General features: G+C 39.8%; 1 protein-coding gene across 1 annotated transcript in view; it reads right to left on the bottom strand.

Annotated features, from left to right (window-relative positions):
- Positions 1-26,759, bottom strand: part of OSBPL10 (oxysterol binding protein like 10) — a 114,321-nt gene that overhangs the window by 12,434 nt on the left and 75,128 nt on the right. The window contains exons 7-8 of the mRNA XM_040077556.2: positions 10,480-10,626; positions 3,579-4,062 (exon numbers count right to left, since the gene is read on the bottom strand). Of these exons, the coding sequence (XP_039933490.1) occupies positions 3,579-4,062; positions 10,480-10,626 (631 nt within the window). The remainder of the gene's footprint in view (positions 1-3,578; positions 4,063-10,479; positions 10,627-26,759) is intronic.

Below are 26,759 nucleotides of genomic sequence, written 5' to 3'. Positions count from 1 at the left end.
CCCTTAGTCACTTTGAGGTGTGACATAAACAAAAAATGACACCGCTGTGACACCGAGCTGTACCTTTTTTGTGCCAAGACCATACCATCCTTAAATCCCCTAATTCTTAAAATTCCTTTATAAACCTTTGTACTTCCATGACATTCGAGGTCAGTTTCTAACAAAAAGCATAAAAAGCTATGTGCTCTGTACATCTATGGAATTTCTATAAAAATATGATTCAAAGGCTCCACAGACACATTACCATTCATATTCCTTACACACTATAGGTCCAAAAATTCCAAAACTACTTTATTTCTGCAAATAGACAGCTGCAGTAAAAAAAGCTTCATTGAACTGTTGGAGGGACACACACAGTATCATTCAGTAGAGAGCAAAGTTTCAAAACACACCACAGTTGCTTGTATTCAGCATTAGGCTACAATGACGTTTCTGGTCATCATCACAGAATCATCACAGAATGGCCTGTATTGGAAGGGAGCTTAAAAATCATCTTGTTCCAAACCCTCTGCTGTGGGCAGGGACATCTTCCACTAGACCAGGTTGCTCACAGCCTCATCCAACCTGGCCTTGGAAACCTCCAAGGTGGGGCATGCACAACTTCTCTGGGCAACCTGGTCAAACAGAACTGTTCTGATACATATCTAACTAGAACAACACTACCACTAAATTATCCAAAACATTTAATTTCAGTCCTCTAACACTCTGTTAGGAAGGATTTTTTTTTCCCTCTCATATATTGATTAGTACTGACTTAACCGGTAGTATAGTGAAAATAATTTTGAACCAACAGCAGAGTTATTTAACCCAAGTTCTCAAAAGGGGCACAGGTGTATTAGAGGCATCAAGGAAACTGTCTTTCAAGTAACCTGATGCCACGTCTAAAATCCTTATGGGTGTTACAAAAAGTCACAGTCCCCCACATGTATGTAATTTAACTCCAGCAACAGGCAAAAAAAGGGCTGAATGCTCATAATGAGGGGAAAATTTTAAAAAAGGAGAAAGGAACAAGACAAAATCCCAACAAGAGCACATGATTAATTTGGTCCTCCAATGCACAGTAGCAAAAAAACCCCACAACAATCAAAACCCAGAGGTTTTGATGATCCATGAGATGTTATTTTGTCTCTCATCAAAAGCACGATCAGTGATACTTCATTCCCCAGAAACTCGCTTTAACTGCTTTTAACAGTTTCAAATAAGATTCTACCACCTTACTAGCCAGCCTTGGTGTGTGAAAGTTTCTCCAAGGAGCTAACTTTAAGTAGCTTCACATGCCTCCTGACTACCAGCACCTTTCCACAGCCCAAATTCCTAACTTTGCTAGACTAATTCACCCCATATGAAATGTTACAACTCTAACGTGTCCCTAAATACAAGGAACAATCTCCAGATTATATTTCATATTAAAAAAAGTATTAGGCCCTGCATTACTAGGCACATAAATACAGGCTTAGGTTTTCCACACTTCTAGTCCAGCAGCTCCTTTTTATCAGTTCAGCAATCTATTCCCTGCTACTCACATTGACCTCAATCTTCTAAAGAATTTATACTTATGCAGTACATAAGAAAGAAGCATCTGCAGTAGATTCAAATTTTTGCACAGCTTGACAAATCCACACACCAACTTAACCAGGAAGACTTGCCTGGACCTAAAATAAATAAACAAAAAAGTTAAAGAATGTGCAGTTTCAAGTGAAAGAACTGCACTGCAAAGCTGGCATTTTAAACTGAGGCTGTCAGGCTTATGCTTGCTGTTTTCAGACAATAGAAAAGCCTCAGTGGTACAACTTCTTGCTGCCCGTTGCCAGTCCTCAACATGCAACAGAAATGCTTGGGCTGCACTGAAGTGTCTCCATCACCTCCCAGAAATGCTGTCACTCTGAAGGTCCCTGCTCTTGCACTGCTTTTGTGAACAAAAAGATGAATAGTAACTATAAACTGGCGAACCCAGACTTCCTCCCAGAATGCACATAACAAAGACAGCAGCAAACCTTGGAATAAAAGAGCTTGCTACTGCAGATGTTCCCCAAAGTCCACCCCCACTCCTGAGATATCTCCAGGATCATGAAAAAAAGAAAGAGTATAGGGAAGAACTTATTCTCACAAGCACACATTAAACAATCCTTGGGGTGAGCAAGCAGTTAATTCTTAGACCCTTTCTCTCTCAAAACTGGGACATATCAGTACTTTGAAGTCTTAAATAATCCCCACAGTAGACACCCCCAATCCCAGGAAACTGTGTGCGCTAGCAGCAAGAAAAAGAAATTTCCCTACTCCTACATAATCATAAGTGACTTTGTGTTTAATTTTATTTCCATTAAATAGTTCCCTTCACTGAGCAAAAGAGTACTAGAAATGAACATGTACCAGAAAAATGCAGAATGTTAAGCCAATGACCCAGGCTGGCAGTAGAACAGGCAGCAGACAGACAGACAGACCAATTTTCCTTTTGACACTTCCTTCCCAACTTCCTTAACTTCATATTCAAAGCAAAATATCTAAGTCATAGGAAGAAGGAAACACACATACTAACATAGATTTTATCAAAGGATAACAAAACCAATAGAAAGGAGGCTTCATGTCTCTTCCATTAAAAAAGGGAATATATTGCCATCAGAGAAGGAGCTACTGTAGTCCTCTCCACTGGTCTTTAGTTTTAGATAGTGGAAATAGCAGAATACACCTGTCTTTTTTCATCATAATTATTCTGTTGCTATTAATAAGAAAAACCAAACCACTGCATTTGCCATTCCACTTTTTTACTGCCTTTAATACCACAGTATTTAAATTATGACAAAAAGAAGCAAGTTCTTCTTGCTTCTGAGACTACACTCTAAAACTAGTTAAGGCAAAACACTAAAATCCATACTTACCCTGAAATAGCCAAAGGGACTTAATTTCTTAGAAACACACTTCTCTCAATGCATTAACAGTCAGTGACAACACTGGTAACAAGTGTGTCTATCAGTTCAGATCATCCATTAAGGATTTGTTATGACTCCCTGTATTTCTGAACTCAAGTTGAGCAATGACCTATCACAATGCAGACTCTATATGCATGATACAGAAAATCAGGATTCACACTTCTACTATGTCACTTTCTAGAAAGCTTCTGAAAATACACTACTTTTGCAAACACGATGCTTTGCAGAAACTATGAAAAACAAAGGTTAGGCTTATGCAAAAACGTGGTTTTTCTCATTGCTTTGCTCCAATTGTGAACACCAAATCCTGTACTACCTTAAAAGCGAACAAGACAAAAATATCCTTAAAGAATACGCTATAATTTGTCATTTGCTAATCTAACTTAATTATTTCTGCAGTCTGGCCATATGTATTAACAGAGTCTCATCAATATAAGCACACATTTATATATGTAATGTGCATTCCACATTCTGTCTGGACAGCAAAAGATTACATGCCCCCTACAGTTTTAATTCCAAACTTCACAAAAGCAAACAGTCATAAGGTTCAAATGAAAGGTCAGAGGGAGAGCACATAGGAAAACATTTGGATTTCTGCTGACACCCAGAAATAATAGCTCAAAAAAAGCAGAATAAAACCACATTTCTTACCTTCACCTACCATAGAAACACCTATTGACATGCCCATGAATTTGCTTTTGGTCCACACGTGAGCGTTCACGCACATTTTCTTCTCTTTGCACTCACAGTAAAAGCAAGATACTGGTGGATGATGAGACACTTGTTCAGCTACAAACCTCAGCTTGTAGCACGTGGACTGGTCCTGGCCAAGCTCCTTGGCTGAGTCCTTAGAAACCGTGGAGGCACCGTTAGTTCTGAATGCTTTCACTCTATCTTTAGGCACATCCCACGAGCAATGAAACGTTTCACCAATTATAGGGTTATAGGGCTTCTTGGCAACTGCTCCCTTTCGGCCTTCGTGAAAAGCTGTTAGATAATACTCCACAAAGCAGATAATTCTTTCCTCGGGAGTGGCTCCAGCTGCAATTGACAAAAACAGGTCTGGATGGGCCATGAAATTTGCATACATCTCCAGCAGGGATCTTTTCTCCAAAATAAATGTTGGAAGCACTACCTGTATGCAAAGCAGACAAAGGCATATATGATTTCCCTGTGATCACACTACCCAGGGGAAAGGGGGAGAGAGAACGGTTAGGACAGCTGTAATCCTGACCCTGCCAAATTCTGGGATAGCGTATTTCCCCCTCCTATGCCACAACAATTTAATTTTCTTTGCAGTGTGAATAATGAGCAAAGGAAAAAGCAGTGGCCTTGATATCCATGCAGGCTGCTTCCTATTTCATTATGACTTTCAAAAGCAGCTCACACAACAGGGATGGGCTCTTCCACACACATGGAAATCCACCTTTTCCTCTCCTCGCAGTTAACAAACCAGCCATTGTTTTCCTTGTTTACAGGACACAAAAACATATTTTGATATAAACTCATTTACATCAAACATCAACAAACCAAACCAATCATAACCCTCCAAAATGGGAGGGACCACACCCTCCCAAACCACCAGAAGATACAGTATTTTATGTGAACATACAGTCACCAACCTCTAAGTGGTGCAGAATGCAAGGGGTACATCTACCCCTTCTGTCAAACACCTATGTTCCATATTTCACCCCTGGGCTGCTGACAACCCACTCTACATGGATTAGGTCCCTTCCAGCCTCTAACACACCAACCCAAGGAGATCCAACCACAACCAAATCATAACCAAATCTCAAGTCTATTTCCAAGTATAAAACCATTCCAAGGAGCCTTCCCAAGGGGCTACAGGCAAGAAAGCACTCCCCATTTGCCCTAGAGTGCCATCCTATGTCACATCCCCTGACAACGCCCAAGTGAAATCCCGTGCCATCCCCAAGATCTCCTGTCCCCCCCGAGCCCATGGCACATCCCCTCAGTTGCAGACAGTGCCCTGTCACTGTGGTGGGCCCCTGCGTGGCTTCGCTTTATTTCAGACAGTCGAAACAAAAACTGCACAAACCATTATATTCATATCCTGGGAATAGAGAGGCTCCCATGGGCCCAGAAAAAAACCTGGGACTGAGCATTAGGCAGTGTGCTCTGGAGGGACCAGCCCCAAGTGATCTGGATAGTCTCAAGGGCCCTCTCTAGCAAGGCAGATGTTGCCAAAGGCACTCACTTCACAGTAACACTTTGTTAGAAGTTTCCAGTGAAACACCCTGGAGGGCACTGTAAGGCAAACAAGGGCTACGAGACATCATTGATTTCTGCCCCCTCCTTCTCCCCCATTGCGCACTTCTGTCGCAGGGGAGCTCAAAGGTTGCTCTCACATGACCAAAAGGAACTCCTGGCACACACAAATTTATCTTATGTGAATCCAAGTGCTCAATGATGCCAGATGCAAACCAACAGCTGTCCTCTATTACAGCAACTCTTCTGATTTCCTCTTTAATTCTTCATTGCATTTGCTTTTCCCTTTCCCAAAAGCAAGGGTTATTTACAGCAGGCAGGGAGCCACTGTCACAAACACATTTGCTTTGCTTTCCCCCTGCTGGCCCAGCTTGCTATTCTAAGTGGGACCAAAGCACAGATCAGCCCTTTTGGATCCCATGGATAATGAAATAGAAACTGTCAAACTTTCATTGTTCATTCAGCCCTTCTCAAAGAGAATTTGTAAACAGGAACAAGAATTCCAGTCACAGTGGCTCGAACAGAGTCTTTAGAGCTACACAGAGTAAGTCACAGTACCTCCCTGCAAAAAGAGAGAACTGCTCTGTCTGGTAACTTATCTGCTTGTTGGCTCTCTTCTTTTGTATTTTATATTTACACACATACAATCCTTTATAGGCTAATAAGTTTTAAAAGTTTAGATATAAATCAAGCAAAGTTCCATCTGTAATACTCTTCTGACTCTACACTCTAAGCCTTGAGGATTCCACATGATTTCTGCTACCAACCTAGTGAGGGCCTGAATGGAGGACCTTCATTTTACACAATGAAAAATAGTGCGAAATTTACACTGAGCCGGCAGTCCTGGTGGTGTGACTGTCACAGGCTGAGGAATTTGATTTTCAAAAGTGAAATCTAAAACTTTGAAGGCAAAGTGAAAGTTTTCTTACTTTCAGCTCTTTAAACAATTCCATCTTATTTGCAGCATTCTTATTCTGACTAAATATTCATTATCCAATATAATCTTTAAAAAAATGCAATTCAGCAGCTGAGATCCTCAATTCAGGATCTCATTTTAATATAAATTGTACACTAAAAGATCAGGTTACCAGAGGGGGAAGTGACAGCAAAACATATAAAAAAATCTCCCCTAACTTCTGTCTAGAAATATCAGTAGTGCCTTTGTGAGTTCACTGCAGAGACTTGAAAGGGCAAACTCATTTGAATAAACAGCACTCTGCATCTCACTATGTCCAAGAGCCTCTCTCTAAAGACAGAGACCTTTATTAGCACAAAAAGAGGGGAAGAAAACTGCAGACCATACTTCAGATGACGCAGATTTTATGGTACACCACTAAGACTGACGTGGTCATAGAGTCTTGGTATCTCCTCCAAGTCCTGTGTGTGTGCTTTGCTTAACACAGCTACACCAGCACTGCCACTAAATGAGATGTGATGAATCACTGGACTCTTATTATTGAGTTTCAAGAATCAATTTAAAATCTGAATAAGGCCTGAACTCCAGCTCAAACAATCTTGCTTTAAAAGCTCAAATAAGCTGGGAACGACATCCTTAATTGTGGTGGGAAAGGATCCACTGAATAACTGAACTGTTTCCACACAAGGAGGCAGCACTATGAAGTAAAAATACTTGAGTTTTAAAGCTTACACAACTGCAGCATTACAAAATATGCCTACAAAACATTGCCTTTTACTAAATAATCTCCTAGCCTCTAAGTTTCAATATGAAACACCACCACACACTAATATAGCAAAAAAAAATAAAAATAAAAATAATAAAAAATTCTTAATTGGACCTATCTTGATTTCTGCAGAAATAAGAAACAGAAATAAAGAAATTTGCAAGTGCACAGCATTCTTCCTGCTAGCACTGGGCTGTTGCACATTGTGCTAGCACTCTAGCTTTTAAAGGAATGAGGTCTTCAACTCTTCTGCAGCTAGACATAATGAAGTGTGCAGAAAAATACACTTAGGACCTATGCTCTTTATACTGGCTTTTGGCAGGACTATGATTTTTTTTTTTTTTTTTAATTGCATAAGAAGTCAAAACTGACTAATTTTTTCCTTTAAGAAAATGCCAGCATGACAACCAATGTCATGCTGAAGTCCGAAGCAAAAAATACCACCTCACTGCAATCTAAAATGTTAGAATAATCCATTCTTACTCTTTCTCACGCTTTCAGATGAAAAGGAAGTAGTTTAAGAGGCATTCTTCCATTTTTATTGATGTTAAAAAGACAATACTGGTTCGAAACTTGATTATAACCTCCTGGGCTTGAATTCACTTAATTAGATCTGAATGCAATTGAGAAAAATGAGCACAACATCTTATGAACACAGATATTTATCCCCACTATTATTTACTGTGAAGAAAAACATGGGCGTCAGCACCATCCCCTAATTTTTTCAGAAATCCAGCCAAGATACCTCATGCTGAGATATCCTTCTCTTAGAGGTGTAAAAGCTTTCTTTTCACTGTCATCTGTGCCACCGTGGGACTAAAAAAAGCCATTTTCATACCACTTACATTTTAAAATGGCAAGGTAAAAGAATATCGGCAAGCAAAATAAAAACTTACGACATTGTGAACACACCACTATGTTAATTTACAACAGGGTGACATCCTGCAGAATTACTGGCAGCCCTTTTAAACAGAACGGCAACCCTTTATTTTTAGCACATATTAACTGTGTAAGAAAAGTGAGGGAATGCAGGGGAGTGATCACGCATCTGTACAAACTGTTAGCATCAGCTGCAATCCATTAGATGCCATTTGCCAGCAAAGGCTGTCAGTGGGTTTTGGCACTATTTTTCAGTTTTTAAAAGTCTGAAGAACAAACGATTTAGAAACTTGGATTTTTCCCCAGGAATTCTAGTTTCAACTGAGGTTGAAAGGGCTATCCCAGTCCAAAGCATCGGTTGTGTACCACATTCTGCTGCTGTGAACTGCTCCCCACCCAACTCTCTCGAGCAGCTGCTGAAGTCTATTTGGCCACCACGGAGGCTAGCCCATTCTAGCAAATCCCTGCATAGATCTGATACTTCACTGCACGTGCTCTTCTTCACAGTAGTTTTTTACTTTAACTCCTCCCTAAAAGGCACAGCAGTATGACACGTTCCAGAAGTAAAGCACCTCCACAACATTAAATGTGGCTATCTTCACTGTGGGAAACTGCTGTCAGCACAGGCAAGGCCATGGCTAACATAAGGAAAAGATGCTGTTTCCTGTGATATGGAATGTGAAGGTAATGCTCATGCATCCAGAACCCAAAACCACCAAGGGCTCAGAAAAAGCTCTTTGTTCATGTGAGTATCATGCAGCAGTCCACAGCTCTCAGAATGAACCAAAGACAGCCCTAGGGAAGAAGGCACAGGAAAATGGAAACATGTAAAGACATCCTCTGACATCAGCAACTACACTGCTACAACCACTTCCAGCAGAAGGTGATGAGCATCAAGGTGCTCTGAAATCCGACTTTCAGAGGAATAATGAAAAATGGGAAGAAGTGCAGCCAACAAACCCAGCTCTACCATCACATGTCAATGGCCCTAAGGGCCTCATGTCAGTAGGCAAAGTTGATAAAAAAAGCAGCCAGCTGTCCAGTATTTTTTTTAATCCTCAAAATGGGCAGAAAAGTGATGTGCACATGTGGCATGTCTCATTAATACTTATCATGTGTGTATTCATGCATCACACAGAGATCTACAGACAGATCTAACTCTGCCATATGCCTATTTCTCTTCTCGCTTCAACATGTATCATTATCTTTAATAACTGTGTTTTAAGAACACTATGTAAGGAACAGGGTATCATATATGTATTTACATTCATATTTTTCTTTTAAGTGTCTACACTTCTCTTATTTACAGGAATTTCTCTTACTTACATTAACTGTGTGTCTTTGAATTTTGTCTACTCTGCCATGACAAAAAGATGACAGTGAAAATCAGGAAAGAAAAATCTTGTTTGTTGTCAAAGACAATGTTTTGAAGACACAAGAACCACGGATAAGAAATCTTTGCCTAGTTTGAACATCACAGACTCAGTCTTAGAAAACCAACACAGAAAAGAGAAAGAGTTAAGAAAACGCGAGAATGTAAGAAAAACAAACCCAAAAATGAACTGTATATAACCCTAGACATACTAAAAAGTGACAGGTATAAATTATTCAAAATGAAATGATGAAAGTTTTGTTTTATTTAGAATAAAACATTCATTTCTGTGTAGCTACTCGTCAACAGAACACAGGATTGCTCAGTCTTAAAAATGAAATTATTTTAAAACACTGAGAATTGTTCCAGAGGAAGCAGAAAAAACTATACAGAGAAAACTTCATTTTGTAAGAAAGTTAATATGTAAAAAAATGAGAAAAGCAGATGAACTCTTCAGAATATCAAAATGCCCCTGAGAACAACTTCCTGCAAAACTATTTAATGTGCCAGAGGAATTCTCTGGTCCTTCTAATCATTACATTACTTGTGGAGAGTGTCAGAATGAGCTCTTATTTGTGAAAAGTGGACTACAGGAGTTTTATTTGGGGGTTTTTTAAGCAGAAAACCGTTGTGCAAGGAAAGGATATTCCATATATTTACAAAAATCTGCTTGATTATTTATTAAGCCCCATAAGAAGGTTTCACTGGAATACGAGACTATTCAAAAAGAAGCACTCCTTGCTTCCCTAACATCTACCTCATTTCCAAAACTCTAAGGACTTAAGGGGAAATTTCTCTGATGCTGTAATTTCTTCGCCTGTATCAGTATAGATAAGCCTGTGACAATACTGGTTCTAGGACCATGCACAGAAGGTTAAAGTGATGAGCTGCCCAACACAGACAAGAACTGATACACTGAAGACTGTAATTTCTTTACCATAATGGGTTTTTTTGAAGCTGACATGCAATTAAATGGAATCCAGTCCAGAAAGCAGTTATGTGAACATGTATATCCTTCATCAATAATTGCCATTATTGTTCCTCAAACCCCCGGTGCACCCTGGCATACTTGTGCGTTACATACACAACATACGGTTACGCTGAAAGACTTGCAAAAAAAACAACAAGAGTTTTGGAGGATTTTTTTCTTCTTTCTTCTTCCATCCCTCTCCATCTCTAAAATATCTGATGTGGTCACTTCATGTGAAAGCGTGCCTAGCAAGAGATGGCACTCCATAGCTCTCTGGGACCACACTTTCATAAAGAGAAAAACTTCGCTGTCCACGGGGGCAAAACACACTCACAAGAACCGGCCGTGCACACAAACACAGAGAGAGGTGAAAAGAAAAAACAATAGTGAACGAACATAAAAGTGATACAGTGTTCATACCCTGGTAAGGTCCATGCCAAGTTTGAGCTGAGAGATGAGATGGAGAATTACACTACGTTGATCATCCATGACTCCTAAATCCTCCTCTTCATTATCTTCAGTATCTGTCATTTCATCTTCAACTAGGATCAACTCAGAAGCTGAATGCTGAAATGAAAAGAAACATCACCACCTGGATAAAAGATACAGAACGGGTATCTTCCCCCCACTATACATGTCTAAAAATGGAACTGTCTTGATGGAACTGAAGACAGCCTCTGTTAAAACCAAGCAAAGATACAAAGTCAAAATAAATTTAAAAACCCCAGTGATGGATTCATAAAGCATTTTGATCCTTTCCTCAGAATGAGAGTACTAAGTATGAGATGCTGATTTACACATTCTCTTCTCATATTTATACTGCAGTCATGTCAGATAAATCTCATGGCATATTTAAGTAAAAGTTATCTTTTCATTAAATAGAAGTAAATAAGTCTTCAAGTTGAAAATAAGTCTTCAAGTTTGTTTCATAAATCTCCCCAGCAAATATTCATGTCATACACAGATGCTACATGACCTCATTTCACAGGTTTTTTTTCCTTTCTCTATCCAATTTCAAAGTTAGATATTTAAGAAAGTCAAGATACTAACTAAAATAGATAAAATTAAAGAACACACCTCGGAAAAAAACCCAAAAGACATTATATTTTGGGAAGTGAAGCAGTGCCATAACTCTTTATAACTATTGCAACACTCCATCATCTCACAGCACAATGCCAGTGCTGCTGAGTTTCCAAAAATACAGGCTGAATTTCAATAGACAGGCACCATGCCAGTCCCTTCAAGAGGAACTTTATAGCAAAAGGGATAATGACTTGTGATATTTTATTTTTCCTCAGGGTTTACAATGTATAACTAACAATAATCCAAACAGGTGGTAGTTACTTTGTTTAATCCATTGAAACCACTCTGCAAGCCTTCCAGATATGTATTCAAGTAAGCTTTTTGTACTTCAAGGGAAAAAAAAAATGGGTTATGAAGATGAAAAATTACAGCCCAGCATGTCATTATTGCCCAAAGATTCTGTGCTGTAAATGAGACAACACTCCCTGCAAAAGTTAGTGTTCTTTCATGCTAAATTGCATTTCTGCAGGAACAGCTAGTTTGTTACATAAAACAAGAAATTTTTCATCTCACTGTGGAAGCCTACGCAACTGGAAAGCTTCACTACAACCAGCTGATATCCAGAATTAGGTTGCAAAGGAGTATTTTTGAATGATCTCATTAGAGACCCCTCAGGTGAACTGCAGCTTGTGTAAGGGGAAGTTCTTTGAAATTTAGTTACTATGGAGGTTTCCAAGATTTAAATAAAGTACTTTCTCTCTCTCTCTCTTTTTTTTTTTTTTTTTTTTTTTTGCATTACTTAAATGTCAGGTAGCTATTCCTAAAAAAAAATTAGCTATTTGGTGAAACCCAAGGACATCTTTGCATTCTTGCATCTTTGCAAGGCACTTTACAGTTGCTTTATTTAGCAAGTAGAATACGTACATTACATAAAACAATCTGGTGAGCTGTAACCTCAACAGCTTGGAGCTTTTCAAAAGGACAAAACCACACTTTCTTCCTCCCACTCCCTTGGAAAATGGAAGGAGAGACTATAAGCGCTTTTCTCCCAAAACACAGCATTATTACCCAACTGACGCCTCACTGACAAGTTCAATTAACATAAAACTTGACAACCTCACACAGAATTATCAGTCAGGGAGGATAAAGCACTGAAGCCTGGCTCAGTCACACAGGCTACAATTCATTTGGAGGTAGCACGGAAAAAGCAGTATCAGAACTTACAGTAGATGCTTCCACAGGAGGCTTCCCTTTGATCCAGCTTGACCTCATTGAGAGCACTGAGCTACCGAATAGGCTCTGCTGCTTCTGTTACTGCCATGAACCGAGCTTGCGGCAAACAAGCTCCGGCAGGAATTAACAGCGCTACAAAAAAAGCAAGGGAACCTCCCCTCCTCACTCCCACCCCCTCTTTTTTTTCTTTTTCTTTTTTTTTTTTTTTATCTTTTGCTATCTGAGGGGTTGGAGAGTGTGCACCGGATGGCAATCTGCTCCTTGCATTTCCAGTCACATGGCATTGAGATCAGTGAGCTTAAATGCACGCAGCTCCAACTGGGGAACGGTGCTGCTGTTCCCAGAGGATATCCTGATCGGCAGCTCTCCAGGAGGGAGGGGAAGGGGCACAAATTTGTGTGAGTGTGCCCAAGTGCGAGACAGAAAGAGAACGTGCTAGCAGGTAACATCCTTTTACATGAACATGTAACAGCTGCATAGCCTTAAGTAGTTAAGAGCATCAGAAAACAAACAAATTACCCATTACCAGTCTGCAGCCTAAATCATATACCAAGAATTTTCTTTTTCTTCCAAAAATTGCACGTTCACCCAGGGCCAGAAAACCCTTCTTTCTTTCTTTCTTGTTAGGTTTTCCTTGCCTCTTAATTGTTACTAACGAAATAGCAACCAAATCAGAATATTCCGTGAAATTACCTCTCCGCAAAACATCCACGGTCAGAGCAAAGCCACCCTACGGGCACATGGGGTGCTTAGGAAAGTAGTATTTGCATTGTTGTAAATGAAAGCCTTTCTGCTCATCAGGGAGGATGAGTATTATGTTACATTAGGATCAATCGTGTCTAATGAGCACACTATAAAGACTAAAATTTTAATTACCTTAACTATCCCTATACTAAGGACTTGTGCAAGGTCACAAAAAAAACCCCACGACTCTGCTATTACAGTCATCAACACACCAGTGACCTTCAGTGAATGACATGCAGACAACTGCTCTTTTCTCTGTTTTCAAGGAAAAGAATTTAAGGAAGCAGTTTACAATTTAAGGTTTCAGGAACTGAAGAGCAGTCAGAAAACAATCTTCAGAAAACAATATCCTTTCTATATTTCCCTCTCTTCTCATTAGCTTTCTACATAACTACTAAATTTTTCAGAGCACATAAACTAACTTTAACTAACACATGTTTCTTTAACTAACACATATTTCTTAAACCAACATGCAAGCACCACACCATGTGAATGGACATGCAGTCACAAAATACAAAGCCAGTGTATCTTTAAAGTGTCATAAAAGTCCAACCACCGTTTAATTCTTTTTCTTTCCATGAAAATTGCATGCAGTTTAGTAGTATCCAATGCGTAAGCTTTCGGCAGAATGCAAAGGATTACATGGAGTGATTATCCTTTAACTGCAGCTTTTCTGAATTATCAGACACAGACTTTTTTTTACCTCGCCCTGTAAAACATAACTGCAACACTGACCTAGGAAAGCAGCGATCTGCTCCACCCCTGTGTGGTCAGAGCATAATGTAAAAGCTATTGAGCCTGGGAACAAACAGCACAGCCTAGCTAGCTTAGGTGCTGACCCTGAGAAATCCAATTCTGAAGTAGTTACAAACAACCACAAAAAAGGGGCTTATATTTAAAATCATTTAAATCAAAATCCATTTCCAATACTAGGCTGAAGCACCAGCACTTTTCAGAAAAATCTGAAGAGAAAATAAAAGATAATTTCTAAAAATCCCAGGAAGAGATGCACTTCCAAGCTTAAATACCAAAGACATGAAAATACACACCAGCAGAGAGCTATTTTAAACGGGTCACCTCATTAGAACTGGAATCGATTAATCTAGAGAGGTCATCTGCTGGGATACAAAACGGATGTTCTAGTCAGCAGTCTCCACGAGAAAACATGCTGATCCTTTTTTAACAGATGAAACCTGTAAGGGTAAGAAATTGTTTCTGAAGGAAACATTCTGCATTAAAAAAAAAATGTTTTTAGAAAAAAGACACTTTGACGAGCCTAGGATAGAATCAGAGTCAAAAGCTATACTTCTGTGAAAGGGCAATATTGCCTCTGTCCTTCTACTGCAAGGTCATTTTGCAAATTAAATGCTGTGCAGGAAATTAACTGTTAGGTAATTAATACAGATATACTGAGAGCTTCATTTTCCAACATATTTCACAAAGCATAGAATACAACAATACTGTCCACCTGGGTCTCATCTCGGTTAGTTTTTAGAGGGGAAGAAAGAGGAGGAACACACTGTATCAGCCTCATTTAGGTTGGAACAGACTTCTTGGTATCTTCTCATCCCATACCCTGCTCAGGCAGGTGCATGTAGGATCAGCTGCCCAAAGACCATGTCCAGCTAAGTTTTGATTATCTCCAAAGATGGACACTCCAAAACCTGTCTGAGCAACCCATGCCAGTGTTCAACACTCTCCACAGCAGATGTGCATTTTTGATGCTCAGATTCACTTCCAAGTGCCCACTGCCTCTTGTCTTGTCACTGGGCACAATTAAGAAAAATCTGTCTCCATGTTCTTCACTTCCATGAAGTATTTTTACATATTGATATGACACCCTTGAGCCTTCTCTTCTCCAGGCTGGACAGTCCCAGCTCTGTCAGACCCTCCTATTGAAAGGATGCTCCAGAACGTGGAGGGGCCTGCAAGCTCCAGAACCTGTAAGCCTGTAAGTCCTCGCCCCTCTTGCACTGGGGAGCCCAGAACTGCACACAACATTGCAGATGTGGCCTCACCTCTACCAAGTAGAGGGGAAGGATTTCGACCTGCTGGCAACACTACTCCTAAAGCACCCCAGGAAGCTGCTGGCCACAAAACATTTTGTTGGTTCCCGGTCAGCTTGTTGTTCCCCATGATCTCTGCAGAACTACTTTCCAACCAGAGGGCCTCCAGCCTGTATAAGTGCAAGAGTTTACCCTCAACTATCTCCTGATACAGGACTTGGCACTCCCTAAGCTTATCTTTAAGAGACTCCTCTCTGTCCAGGCTGCCAAGATCTCGCTCCATGGCAGCACACAACCCCCTGGCTCACCAACCACTCCTCCCAGGTTTTTCATCACCTACAGACTTTCCAGGAGCACAGGTCATTAATGAAGATGTGGAACAGCGCCGGTCCCAGTATGGACCCCTGGGGTACACCACTAGTGCCTGGCCTCCAGCTGGACCTTGTACCACTGATCACAACTCTCTGGGCTGGGTTGTTCACTTTTAAATCCACCTCACTGCCCACTTACCTAATCCATACCCTGTCAGCTTGGCTGCGAGGATATTAGGGAAGACAGGGTCAAAAACTTTACCAACATTAAAGCAAACAACATCCGCTGCTCTCCCCATAAGCACCAAACTAGTCATTTCCATTGCAGAGGGGTGTCATGTGCGTTAAGCCTGATTTTCCCTTTTTAAGTCTATTATGACTACTTCTAATTGGCATCTTGTCCTTTACGTGTTTGGAGATACCTTCCAGGGTTAGTTGCTCCACCACCTTCCCAGTGACTGAGGAGAAGCTGACAAACCTGCAGCTCCCCAGATGCTACCAGAACACCCAGAGAGGCCTTTCTCGCCTTTTTTTAAAAAATGAATGACATTGACTTTCCTCTAGTCTACACAAACCTCTCCCAAATTCCATAACCTCTTAGAGGCCCTGGGGCTGTGTATGTGCAGCTTAAGTGCTGCCTAACCTGTTCCCCCTCCACCAAGGGTCAGTCTGCCTCCAGACTTTCCCTCAGATCTCAAAGTCTGTTATGAGTAAAGGCCAAGGTAAAAAAGGCATAGAGTAACTCAGCCTTTTCTCCACCACAGTAGTAAGCAGAGACCATGTATATCCATGTATATCAGGGACACACTGAGGACCTCATATTCTTCATATAATTACAAAAAAATACTCTAAGAATCTTCATTTAGGCATGAAAACTTTTTCATGTACTATAAAAAGAACTGTAGTCAGGAGCAAGAGGATGAATCTTAGGAACTTAAAACATCCAGATCAAAACATACCATTTTGTAATATTCCAAAGGAAGTATTCTTTAAGTCCTTCTATATTCAAAAAAATGCAAAAGATTGTAAAAAAAGCCCACTTACAAAATATGTCTGCATCAAGAGAAAGAGAGAGTAAGTTAGAAGCAATATTAAACAGCTAGCATTTTCAGACTAGACAAGGATTGTCTATTTTCTGCAGAGTCCTCTGATTATCTTTGGTCCCTATTAGTGCACATAAAAGTCAAAGGCCTCGTTTTGATTTTCAGATTCCCTTCAACAACGGCATAGGTTTGCAATCATCATTTATACTTGCACTTGTGTAACTCGAGAGCTTGTAAGCAGGTTTTCTGTGGGTGTAAGATTAAATATAGCTCCATAAGGTCAGGGAGCTTTAGCACATTTACACTAATGTGAGAAATTGGCCCTGTAAGATTTTCACCAGTTTCAATACTAAAGTTAGAATTCTCTTTGTAAAGCACATACAGTAAGAACACCCCAAAGTAGTAGCATATAATGAGCTGTTAGCTTCTTGCAGGGCTTGTCACTGGATCAGAAATGACGACACTGCACTAACTTCCATGTGCCACTTCTTCCACTGGGCACCACACATTTAATTGCACTTACTATAGCATGCATCTGACAGAAAAGCAAGCACGCTTACTGTACCCATCCCTCATTAACGGTGATCAAATGTAGCTTGCACAGTAAATTGCACTTATTTTATATACAGACTAGCATACTGTCATGCTTCTGGTTGTGGTGGGCTGCCCTTGGCTAGGAGCCAGGTGCCCACCAAAAGCACTCTTTCACTCCCTTTCTCAGCTGTGCGGGGAGAGAAAATGCAGTGGAAGGCCCATGGGTTAAGGACAGAGAGAAATCACTCATCCATTGCCTCATGGCTAACACAGACTTGACTTGGGGAAATTAGTTCAATTTATTACCAATCAAATAAGAGTAGGGTAATGAGAAAATAACAAATCTTGAACACCATCCTCCCACCACTTCTTCCTAGGCTTAACTTTACTACTTCCTAATAGCTTCCCCACAGTGGTAGAGGAGGATAGGGAATGGAAGCTGCAGTCAGTACTTCCCACCTTGCCTGAGAGGAACTGTGATCCAGACTTCTCCCGTGCTTCAGCACAGACTCCCTCCCAACAGGCACAGTCATCCACAAACTTCACCAGCGTGAGTCCTTCCCACGGGCTGCAGCTCTTCACAAACTGCTCTTCTGTGGGTCCCTTCCACAGAGTACAGTCCTTCAGGCACAGCCTGCTCCATCATGGGTCCCCCACAGGGTCACAAATCCCACCAGAAAACCAGCTCCAGCATGGGCTTCTCTCTGCTCAGATCCATAGACCCAGATCCTACAAGGAACCTATTCCAGCATAACCTTCCACAGGGTCCCTGCTACAGCACAGGGCTCTCCAGGGACTGTGGGTAGGTATCTGCTCCACTGTGGTCCTCCATGAGCTGCAGCGAGAGAGCCTGACTCACCATGGTCTGAACCACAGGCTGCAGAATAATGTCTGCTCTGACAGCATTTCATGTCCTTCCCCTCCTTCTTCATTGACCTTGGGGTCTGCAGCTGCTTCCCTCACATTCTCACTCCTCTCTCTGCTGCTGTTCTGCAGGGTTCCCTTTTTTCTCCCTTCTTAAGTCAGTTATCCCAGTGGCAGTACAACCATCACTGATGGGCTCAGCCTCAGGCAGCAGCAGGTCCATCCTGGAGCTGGCTGGCATTGGCTCTGCCAGACATGGAGGAAGCTTCCAGCAGCTTCTCACAGAAATCACCCCTGTAGCTCCCCCACTACCAAAATCTTGTCACACAAACCCAGTATAGGCTTTGAAAGGAGGAATCATTCCCATATAGAAAACTGAAATTAATAGAAACTAAATAGAAACTTTGTTTACTTCAACCTAAATCTTGAAATAATACAAAGTCTAAAACACATTTTCTACCCACTGTGAAGACTGGCTCCTGAAATCATCCTCATCCACTCACTTTTTCTCTAATCTCCAAATGCATTGCCATTTACAGATAATCAAGCCTAATCTTAACTATAAGGCACTAAAACTTTTAATATCCAACAAACTCCTGTATCTCTTTATATGTTTTTCTACTCTTCAAGAACAGTTAAAATTAAAAAGAAAATAGAAAATACTGTTCTCAACATTTACCACCACACATTGAAGCAGAGGAAGGTGAAAAATAGGGTTGGAAAAGTGGTGGTGAAGTTAGGTCATTGCTTGAGCCCCGGCCTTTCTCCATCTTACTGTAGTCTTATTTATGCTTTGCTGCTGGTGGCATCTGTGACTGATCACTGCAAAGAATGAGTAGATCAAAGATAAAACCTCAAACACACCGACATCCCATATGCTTACTCTAATGCTGGCACCTGGATACCAAAGTTATAGTGACTTTCAAAGAGACTTAAGGCTGTCCAGTGTCCAAGGTTTGATGTTTTCAAAGCCACATAATGAACCCAGAAGCAAAGCAGATCTTAAATGGAGAATTTAGAGAGCAAAACTTATTACCTGTGTACACCTTCATTTCGTCCTGAAAAAGGTTTCTTAAAGGAAGCAAAATAGGCAGGCTCGGCTCAGCTGCATTTTTTAAATTTACTCTCAGTATTTCAAAGAAGCTGTGTCCTCTAATGCATAAAGTCTATCACCTCAAGGGGGAATCCACCTGCCTCAAACCCCAGAACACACGCTCACAGTCACACTTCTCCTAGCACTCTGTCATTACAGCTTAGCTCTAACAATGATGAACCGAAATTAAAACGAACTTTTAAAATATCGAAGCAATAATAGAGGGCGAGAATGAAACGAGAAGGATTTTACAATGAACAAGTGAATACACGATAACTTAGACACACCACCATGGCATGGCAAGCAAAAGTACCATTTTCTTTTCGTCATCTACATACAGAACCAATTAGCAAGACAGTTACTTTCTCCTTCATATAACAAAGGAAAAATGGTATAACAGGCAGATTTTCTACTTACCTTAAGCTATGTATGCCAAGAAAAATAATCCAGGCATATCTATCTGAATAGGCAACTAACTGCAGTATCAGAGTTTGTGTTCTGACAGTGCGGGGTCAAAGCATTTATGTAACTGTGGATACATCGTTCAGCACTAACAGGTCAAACCAGGTATTATTTGGTAGAAAAAGCCTACATCAGGAAAATAAGTCTACAGACTGCCCAGAAATTAATCTCTTGCCAAATTTGTTATTTGTGTTTGGTAATTCAGGTCTCTGTGGAAAATAAAATTCTTCAAACTAGGCTCATCAATGATTGAAACATCTCTTTTTTGTGTGTATGGATAATTTGTATATGTTTTGGGGTTTGTTGCTTGGGGTTGTTTTTCATTGAATATGCTAAACACACTTGATGTTCAGAAAATCTCTCAGCTAGGGACAAGTGCAAGGATCAAAGTGTGGCAATCTGTCTATCACACAAGATTAATTGGATACAACATGTAATAGCTGAGACATCTACTGAACCAACAAATACCTATCCTTCTTCAGGAGAGAGCCCGTCACTGCAAAGCAAGTAAGCAAAGCAGAACTGAATCTTGACACTAACACTGCATAGACAGGCTGACACACAGACAATGCAAGCAAAGAAAGCAATCACAAAACCTCTACCTCAGATGACAAACAGATCTGCAATCTTTTCCCTTCTCAACAAAATCAATCTGCCAGGCATCTGGAGACAAGCACATTATCCAGATACTGACCATTTAGAGAGCTGTACTAAGGCCTTTTTGTTAATGTTTTGCAGGAGTATCTCTGGGAACAGAAGTCTTTTCATCATTAAAGAACAAGTTCAGAAAGCTTCCTTTTCTTACACTGCAGATGTGTTTTACTCTGTCCTCTGACTATATTTAGGGCTGAACATAACAATGTAGCAGTGATGAGGAGCAGATAATAAGGTATTTCAGAAGAAAAAGGACTGGTTTCTTGTACAAAGAATAGGAACAAATGGATGTAACATGAAACAAAGAACACATATGTTTACATTGCAATATAGCCCGGGCAAGCATTCAGAAAAAATACTCAAAGCTAATCTGAAAATGATTATGTTTAAAAATAAAGCATCTATCTGTGACTAAACATCTTGTTAAGCAGAGTTCTTCATCTGGGTTACCTACAGCACTGTAATCCTGTTATGCACCAAATAATGTTTGCTGGACAACTTTTTCCCCACTTTTTCCCCAAATTTTCTTCCTAAGACAACTCCTCTTGCAAAAATCAATTTTCATAAACCTAAGGCAGTCAGTTCTAAAAACAGGCTGAAAAGCAGCTGATTTCCCAAGCACACACTGCACAGGGAAAGATTAAGCATCAGTACTAGTCCACACATGCTTGTGAGCACCTTTCATGAAATGAGGGCTACTGTAGTACAGAACTGTTTAATCTGAATCCTAAAATACAAGAGGACTTTGCAGTATTGCATAAATTCAGTAAGAACTGGGAATAAATATATTTCACCACTGCTATCATCAGAAAGAAATAGTAACATTACTGTAAAACAAAATGCGCAAAGAGAAAAGCCCCACGGACTTGTCCTAAATTAAAGAAAAAAAAACTTTGAAGGCTAGCATAAATCACAACCATGAGACAGAGAGCACGACATCCTAAGCCAATTTAACAAAACCTATACCTAATGCTATACAGATACTAATGAAGAACAATTTCCTGAAACACATTCAGTTTTATTTTGCGAATTAGATTTTTTAGAAGCAACAAAAAGAGCATCAAATGACAACGAACAGAGTATCTGACACTACAAAGAAAGTGTACAAGCTTACAAACCACAGAGTGCAGCAGGACAGATTCCAGTCACTGCCAGGCAGCACTTCAGACACCACAAGGGGTCTGAAGATCACACAGTTATAACTTTTGGGGAGCTAAAGACAAAAGACTGCACTGAGCTGCGGGTTGATGCAGGAGAGTAGTATGGGGGGAAAGGCTGGCAGAAAGTGCCACTTTAGACACTCCCCTATATAACAAGGCATCCTCTCTAAAATGAGATCCTTGGGGAAAAACCTGAAGCAGTAGGTTCTTCAGGCCACATATTGCCATGAAAAAGAGGAGGACAAACACCTGGTAAGGGTGATGGAAGGTAAGTCCCTTTTAGCTGCTCACCAGACAGTACAGCCCACTGAGTATGATGCCTTTCCTTACCAAACAACTCCTTGCTCCACTGACAAAATCCCTAGAGAAACTGCAAGATTTTGTGCCGAGAGGCTGTGGGACCTCCACTGTGGGAGGTGTTCAGGATTGTACAAGCTGACCTGTTTAGCACTGCTCTCACAGTGCTGAGCTGCAGGACCTCTGAAGGTCCCTTTCAAGCCAGAGCACTCTGTGATCCCATTATGATTCTGCCTGCAATGCCCAGTAACTGCAAAGTTAGGAAGAAACAGAGCTGAAGTCATTTAGCCAGCTGTAATTCTCTTTTATGTCTCTTTGTATGCTAGCTAAGCAAATTTACGGCGGAAAAATACTGCCACATTAGTCAATAATACACCACTCACGTATGCAAAGAGGGCACAGAAAGATGGACAACTACAAATTTAACCTTTACAATCATCTGGTCTTGCAATACCAATCTATATGTAAATCCAGTTCTCACAGTGCTATTTCTTGTATGCGGTATCACATGCCAGCATATTTGTAAGAGGACAGAAATGGTAAAGCCATGTTCATCCAAGCAGCATTAACAGTTTTGCCCCAAGACAACACATTTATTAAACCACCCTGACTCTTCCTGCAATTTCACTGCTCATCCACTACACTCATTCACATTGTTGATAAACACACAAAACTCAAAAAACCAACCAAAAAACAAACAAACAAACAAAAAAACCCACAAAAATCCTTAAGTCTTTCAAAAGAAAACTGAATCATTATAAATCATAGCAGGAGAACAGTCAATGAGTATGTGAAACAAATTAGGCCTAGAAGATTGTTTCATATGTCTAACTTCTTGAGGCCAGTGGAACTCTCTGCTTGAAAAGCTTCGAAGAATTGTTCTCAGTCTGATGAATCAATCACTTGGTCCATCTCAAACTAAAAACTCTCTGTTAATGTAGAACAGTTCTGCCTTTTTCACCTGCTCCTTCAAAGTCCTCCTCTGGGTCAAATTTTAGAATTAAATTCTGTTATCACAGCTGGGATTTATTTCCACATTCTGGGCTTTTCAAATAAAGAACCACTAGAGTTCATCACCACAATCTAAAAACCCCAAGGTTTTTTCTAGCAAGACCAGACAAAATAGCTGAAGCCAGTTTGGATGATTCACTAAGCAAGACAAAGCAATGCCAACCTGAGACAAATTCTCTCCGTGAGAGAGCTGAGCACAACTTAAGGTCTAGTTAAGTAACTGACAGGCTTAATGAGATGGGTAAGATTTCTAATAGGCAGTAACACCAAACCCACATATATACACATATTAAGAAATAAAACTGATAGCACAAAGCAAATTGCCTGGCACATAACAAATCGGCACACAATCCTGAAATAAAATTAACATTGACTTCAGAGTTCCTTTAGCAAGGAACATAAGTTTTATACTGAATAGAGTATGCAATTGATCCACCTAAAAGTTAATTTTTAAGCCTTACTGCAAGGGAACCCAAGTTCTTTATACTCCTATGACTAGACTTCGCTGACTTTTCAATAGTAATTATGGAATGCCACATCAATCAGAACCTCACGTTTATTCAAGTTAGAAGAAATTCTGAAATAAAGGGTTTTGGGGTTTTTTTTACACAGAATATTACTCTCAATTATACAGATAGATAGCAGCTGGAACATGCATTTTGGAGGTGGAAGTGATTCAGTACTATGCAGTGTGTTTGGCTGGTGATAAAATTTTTATTAATGATTTGCATAAACAGTTTTACTAAAGGACTGTTTGCTGACACAGTAGCTATTCCAGAAAGTTAGCGAGAAAAATCAAATCAAAATTAGCTAGCTTATCTGAGTCATTGTCAGTGCTGCTGTAGCAGGCTTAGGGTCATTTAATTCTACTTTTAGTCTAATTGTACATTTAATCTTTAAATATACCTTCAACTGATTACCTCAGATTTCATTTTTTAGATGGTCTGCATAGTGAATGGATTAACTGGTACCATCTTTACCTAGAGATTAATTTAGCTAAATCATTACAGGCCATTCACTGTGCTCTTCAGCCTGAAAAGTACTTAATCATGCAGAGGACAAAAAGCAGAGCACATTGAGAAACCCTGTAATGTCTGTACTAAACAGTGAAAAGGGACTGTCTGTAATACTGCAAACATTACTTTCCCATCCTGATCTGTTGTTCTTCCATTACTGCTCTTGTCCATCACTGTATGCTCATGGCTAAGCTCGTCTCCCAATGTCAATTATGCACATTTCTATCAAGTACAAAAAGGAATTAGGAAGTACTAGAAACAAATGATACTAGGAAACAATCCACAGACCCGGGGACGTCTGCTGAGGCACAGATAAATAAAGGTAATATTGAATTAGAAATCACTTCTTTTATCCAGTTGAGCGTCTAAAATTGCATGAGCATTTTTTAAAATTATTTCTTAGCATCTGTAAAACATTCTGTAATAGCTCTGAAGTCTAAAGTCATATCAGGATATATACTTACATACAGATAAAAAACAAATTGCAGCTTGAAAGAAACTGTCACCCGAAGAAATAGAAAAAAATACATAAACTTACAAAATTAAACAGTTCCCCATTACAGTTGAAAACATCAAGGTTCGGATCATCCAGGGGACCAAAATATTTTTAACCTGGACCTGACTGCCTTTGCAATCACTATCACAATTAAAACCTGGTTTGACAGTTAGATAATCAGAGCTAAAGACTCAATCCTACAGAGCTCAAACTTCAATCCTATTAAAAAGATACTTCTGTTTGGAGCATGCATACAGCTGCTCATGCTCACAGGCAAGAGAAAGTTAGGGACAGGAAAGCACAGATACCAGATCCACAGGATGGGAAGAATCAGCTGGCATGGCATTTTAAGGCATAAAAATCACATGAAGAGGGCTATACTACAGATCTAACTACAAAACAATTTTCAAAATAATTTTTAACTAAATTATTAATCCAAAGAAAATTATTCCTTCCCTTTCAGACTCCACATAAAAACACCCTGTTCCCTATTTGTATTTGGCCTGCAGTCACTCTTTGTCAGCTCAGAGGGGGAATTCAGACACCCAAAATGACAACTAGTTGTACTGGAATAGTAGTTCAGCCATGAAAGTGATTCATACCTTTATTCTGCTTTGGCACCGAGCTTATTATGACTGAATTTACTATGATATTCAAACTAATTCATTTCAGTATTTCTTGAAAAGAATTTCAAAATTATTAAACCTTAAATGAAGAAAGCAGGGTCCTGTTTATGGCATACTGGACGGAGACCAAGTTCACATCACAGGTCTGAAGAGAGTACCTCTGGCACATTTCACACCACATTTGTTCTGCTCTGTTTTAAGGAAAAACCCTAAAAATTACCTTGAAATTATAACACAACTTATGCCAAAAAGTCCAAAATGGTTCACTAGGGTATGCACAGGCACCTTTTACATCAACTATCATTAGATTGAGAATAGTTCTGTGCAGCTCAAGCCCTTATCCCTTCCATCTGATGTTTCAGGTGGACATACCAAAAAAAACCAAAACAAAACAAAACAAAAAACACCACTAACTAAAATGTAGATATGTATAAAACATTAAAAAAAAAGGAAAATAAGAGACAGAATTGCTTGATCCAGCAATTAACTCTCAGAGGTTATTTCTTTTAGTAAAGATAATAGGCTTTAATTTCATGCTGTCCTATATCACAACTCTAAAAGAGTAATAGTCAAGGAACAAAGGACCACACCACAAGAAAATAATCTGACCTTTTTTTTTTCTGAATTAGCTTAACCAGTATCTCAAACAATACCCCTGCATTTGGAAACAGGAAATGCCCTAAATAAACCAAAGCAAGTAAACACTGATATATTATCTAAAGAGGATAATCTTTAGCTTCTACCTTATTTCACCAGAGAAGAAACTCTGCATTCCTGAAACCCTGACAGTATGACAGACCAAAAAGAAAAGTTTTACTTTAGTCACCTATGGTGTCAAAACTCAGCTCCAGAACTTTCTACATCTCTCAACAATGCTTAGGTATTCAAAGAAAATTGCATTAGACAAACCTTGTTATTCCAGAGAATTGTAAAGATCCACACCCTTCTTCATAAGCATATAAAAACCTGCCACTGGTTTGTTAATGATGCTGCTTGATGCACAGCTGCAAAGCATCTGAATGTTATGCTGAGAATTCTCACATTTATCACTAGACACACTCAGCCACTCGGCCATGCTGCCAGGAAACTGCTGCCACTGGCAGGCAGCTGCATGGAAAAGATTCCTCAGCAGTCACCCACAACCCCCTCTGCCCCAAAATATTGTCTCTGTTTTCTTCTTAAAATCACTGCTGATCCACATTCCTAACATCACCTTTTCTGTATAAATAACACTCTATAATATAAGCAGCTGAGTCTGCTGCTCCTCAAGGTTAGCCATTCAATGGCATTTTCTATTTCAGAGTAGAGGTCAATTCACAATTTGGTTGGTTGGTGCACCTACTATATTATACTGAGAGTTAGCCAAAAAGCTCCCATTCCTTTGGGGTATAGCTTCTGCCTAAGAGATAGAGGTTAAACCATAAAATTGTGGATTTTTAAAAATAAAAATCTAGACCAGTGAAAGAAGAGATTGGAATTAATTTTGATAGCACTGATACAGGAACTAGCACTTTCATCTCATAACCTCTGTAAAGGCAAGGCTTATTTGTTCTGGCAGGTATATTTGGAAAGTTGAGCCCCATTAATACCCCAACAGCTTCCTCAAGAAACCAAGATTATCTAGGGCCTAGTTGGGTTTTCTTAAAAAGAAAATCATTAAGAGAAATAAGCTTCCTCTGAATGACGCTTGTGGATTCCTCTTTTCTTCTAAAAGAAGCTATCAGATAAATTAAAAAAAAAAAAAAAAATTGGGGCATTCAGTATCAACAAAATATCAATTAATGATATCTGGAAGCATTTTCTCATCCTCTGCTAATGTCACCACTGTTACTAACAACAAAGCATCTGGACTACAAACAAGTGATGATTTGCATTTGCTTTTACATATTATTATACATGCTGAGTAATTAGCATAGTCAGTGCTTTTATACCCTTGAAAATAAAATGCCTGCTCAGTCCCAGATCTAGGCTCTTGCCTTGGACACACAAGGCCACAATATATTTAAAAATATGATTACATCCAGCCCTGAACTGTTAAACTGCGTCAAATCAAACATCTTTGGTAACTTTGGACCTGTCAGACATCATCTCCTGGGTGACACCTGGCTCAGATAGCATTCTTACCAG

This window comes from Hirundo rustica, chromosome 1, assembly GCF_015227805.2.
Source record: "Hirundo rustica isolate bHirRus1 chromosome 1, bHirRus1.pri.v3, whole genome shotgun sequence".
In the NCBI taxonomy this organism is placed as follows: domain Eukaryota; kingdom Metazoa; phylum Chordata; class Aves; order Passeriformes; family Hirundinidae; genus Hirundo; species Hirundo rustica.
Note: the sequence above shows the minus strand (reverse complement) of the source record. Positions and strands in the feature narration are given on the sequence as shown.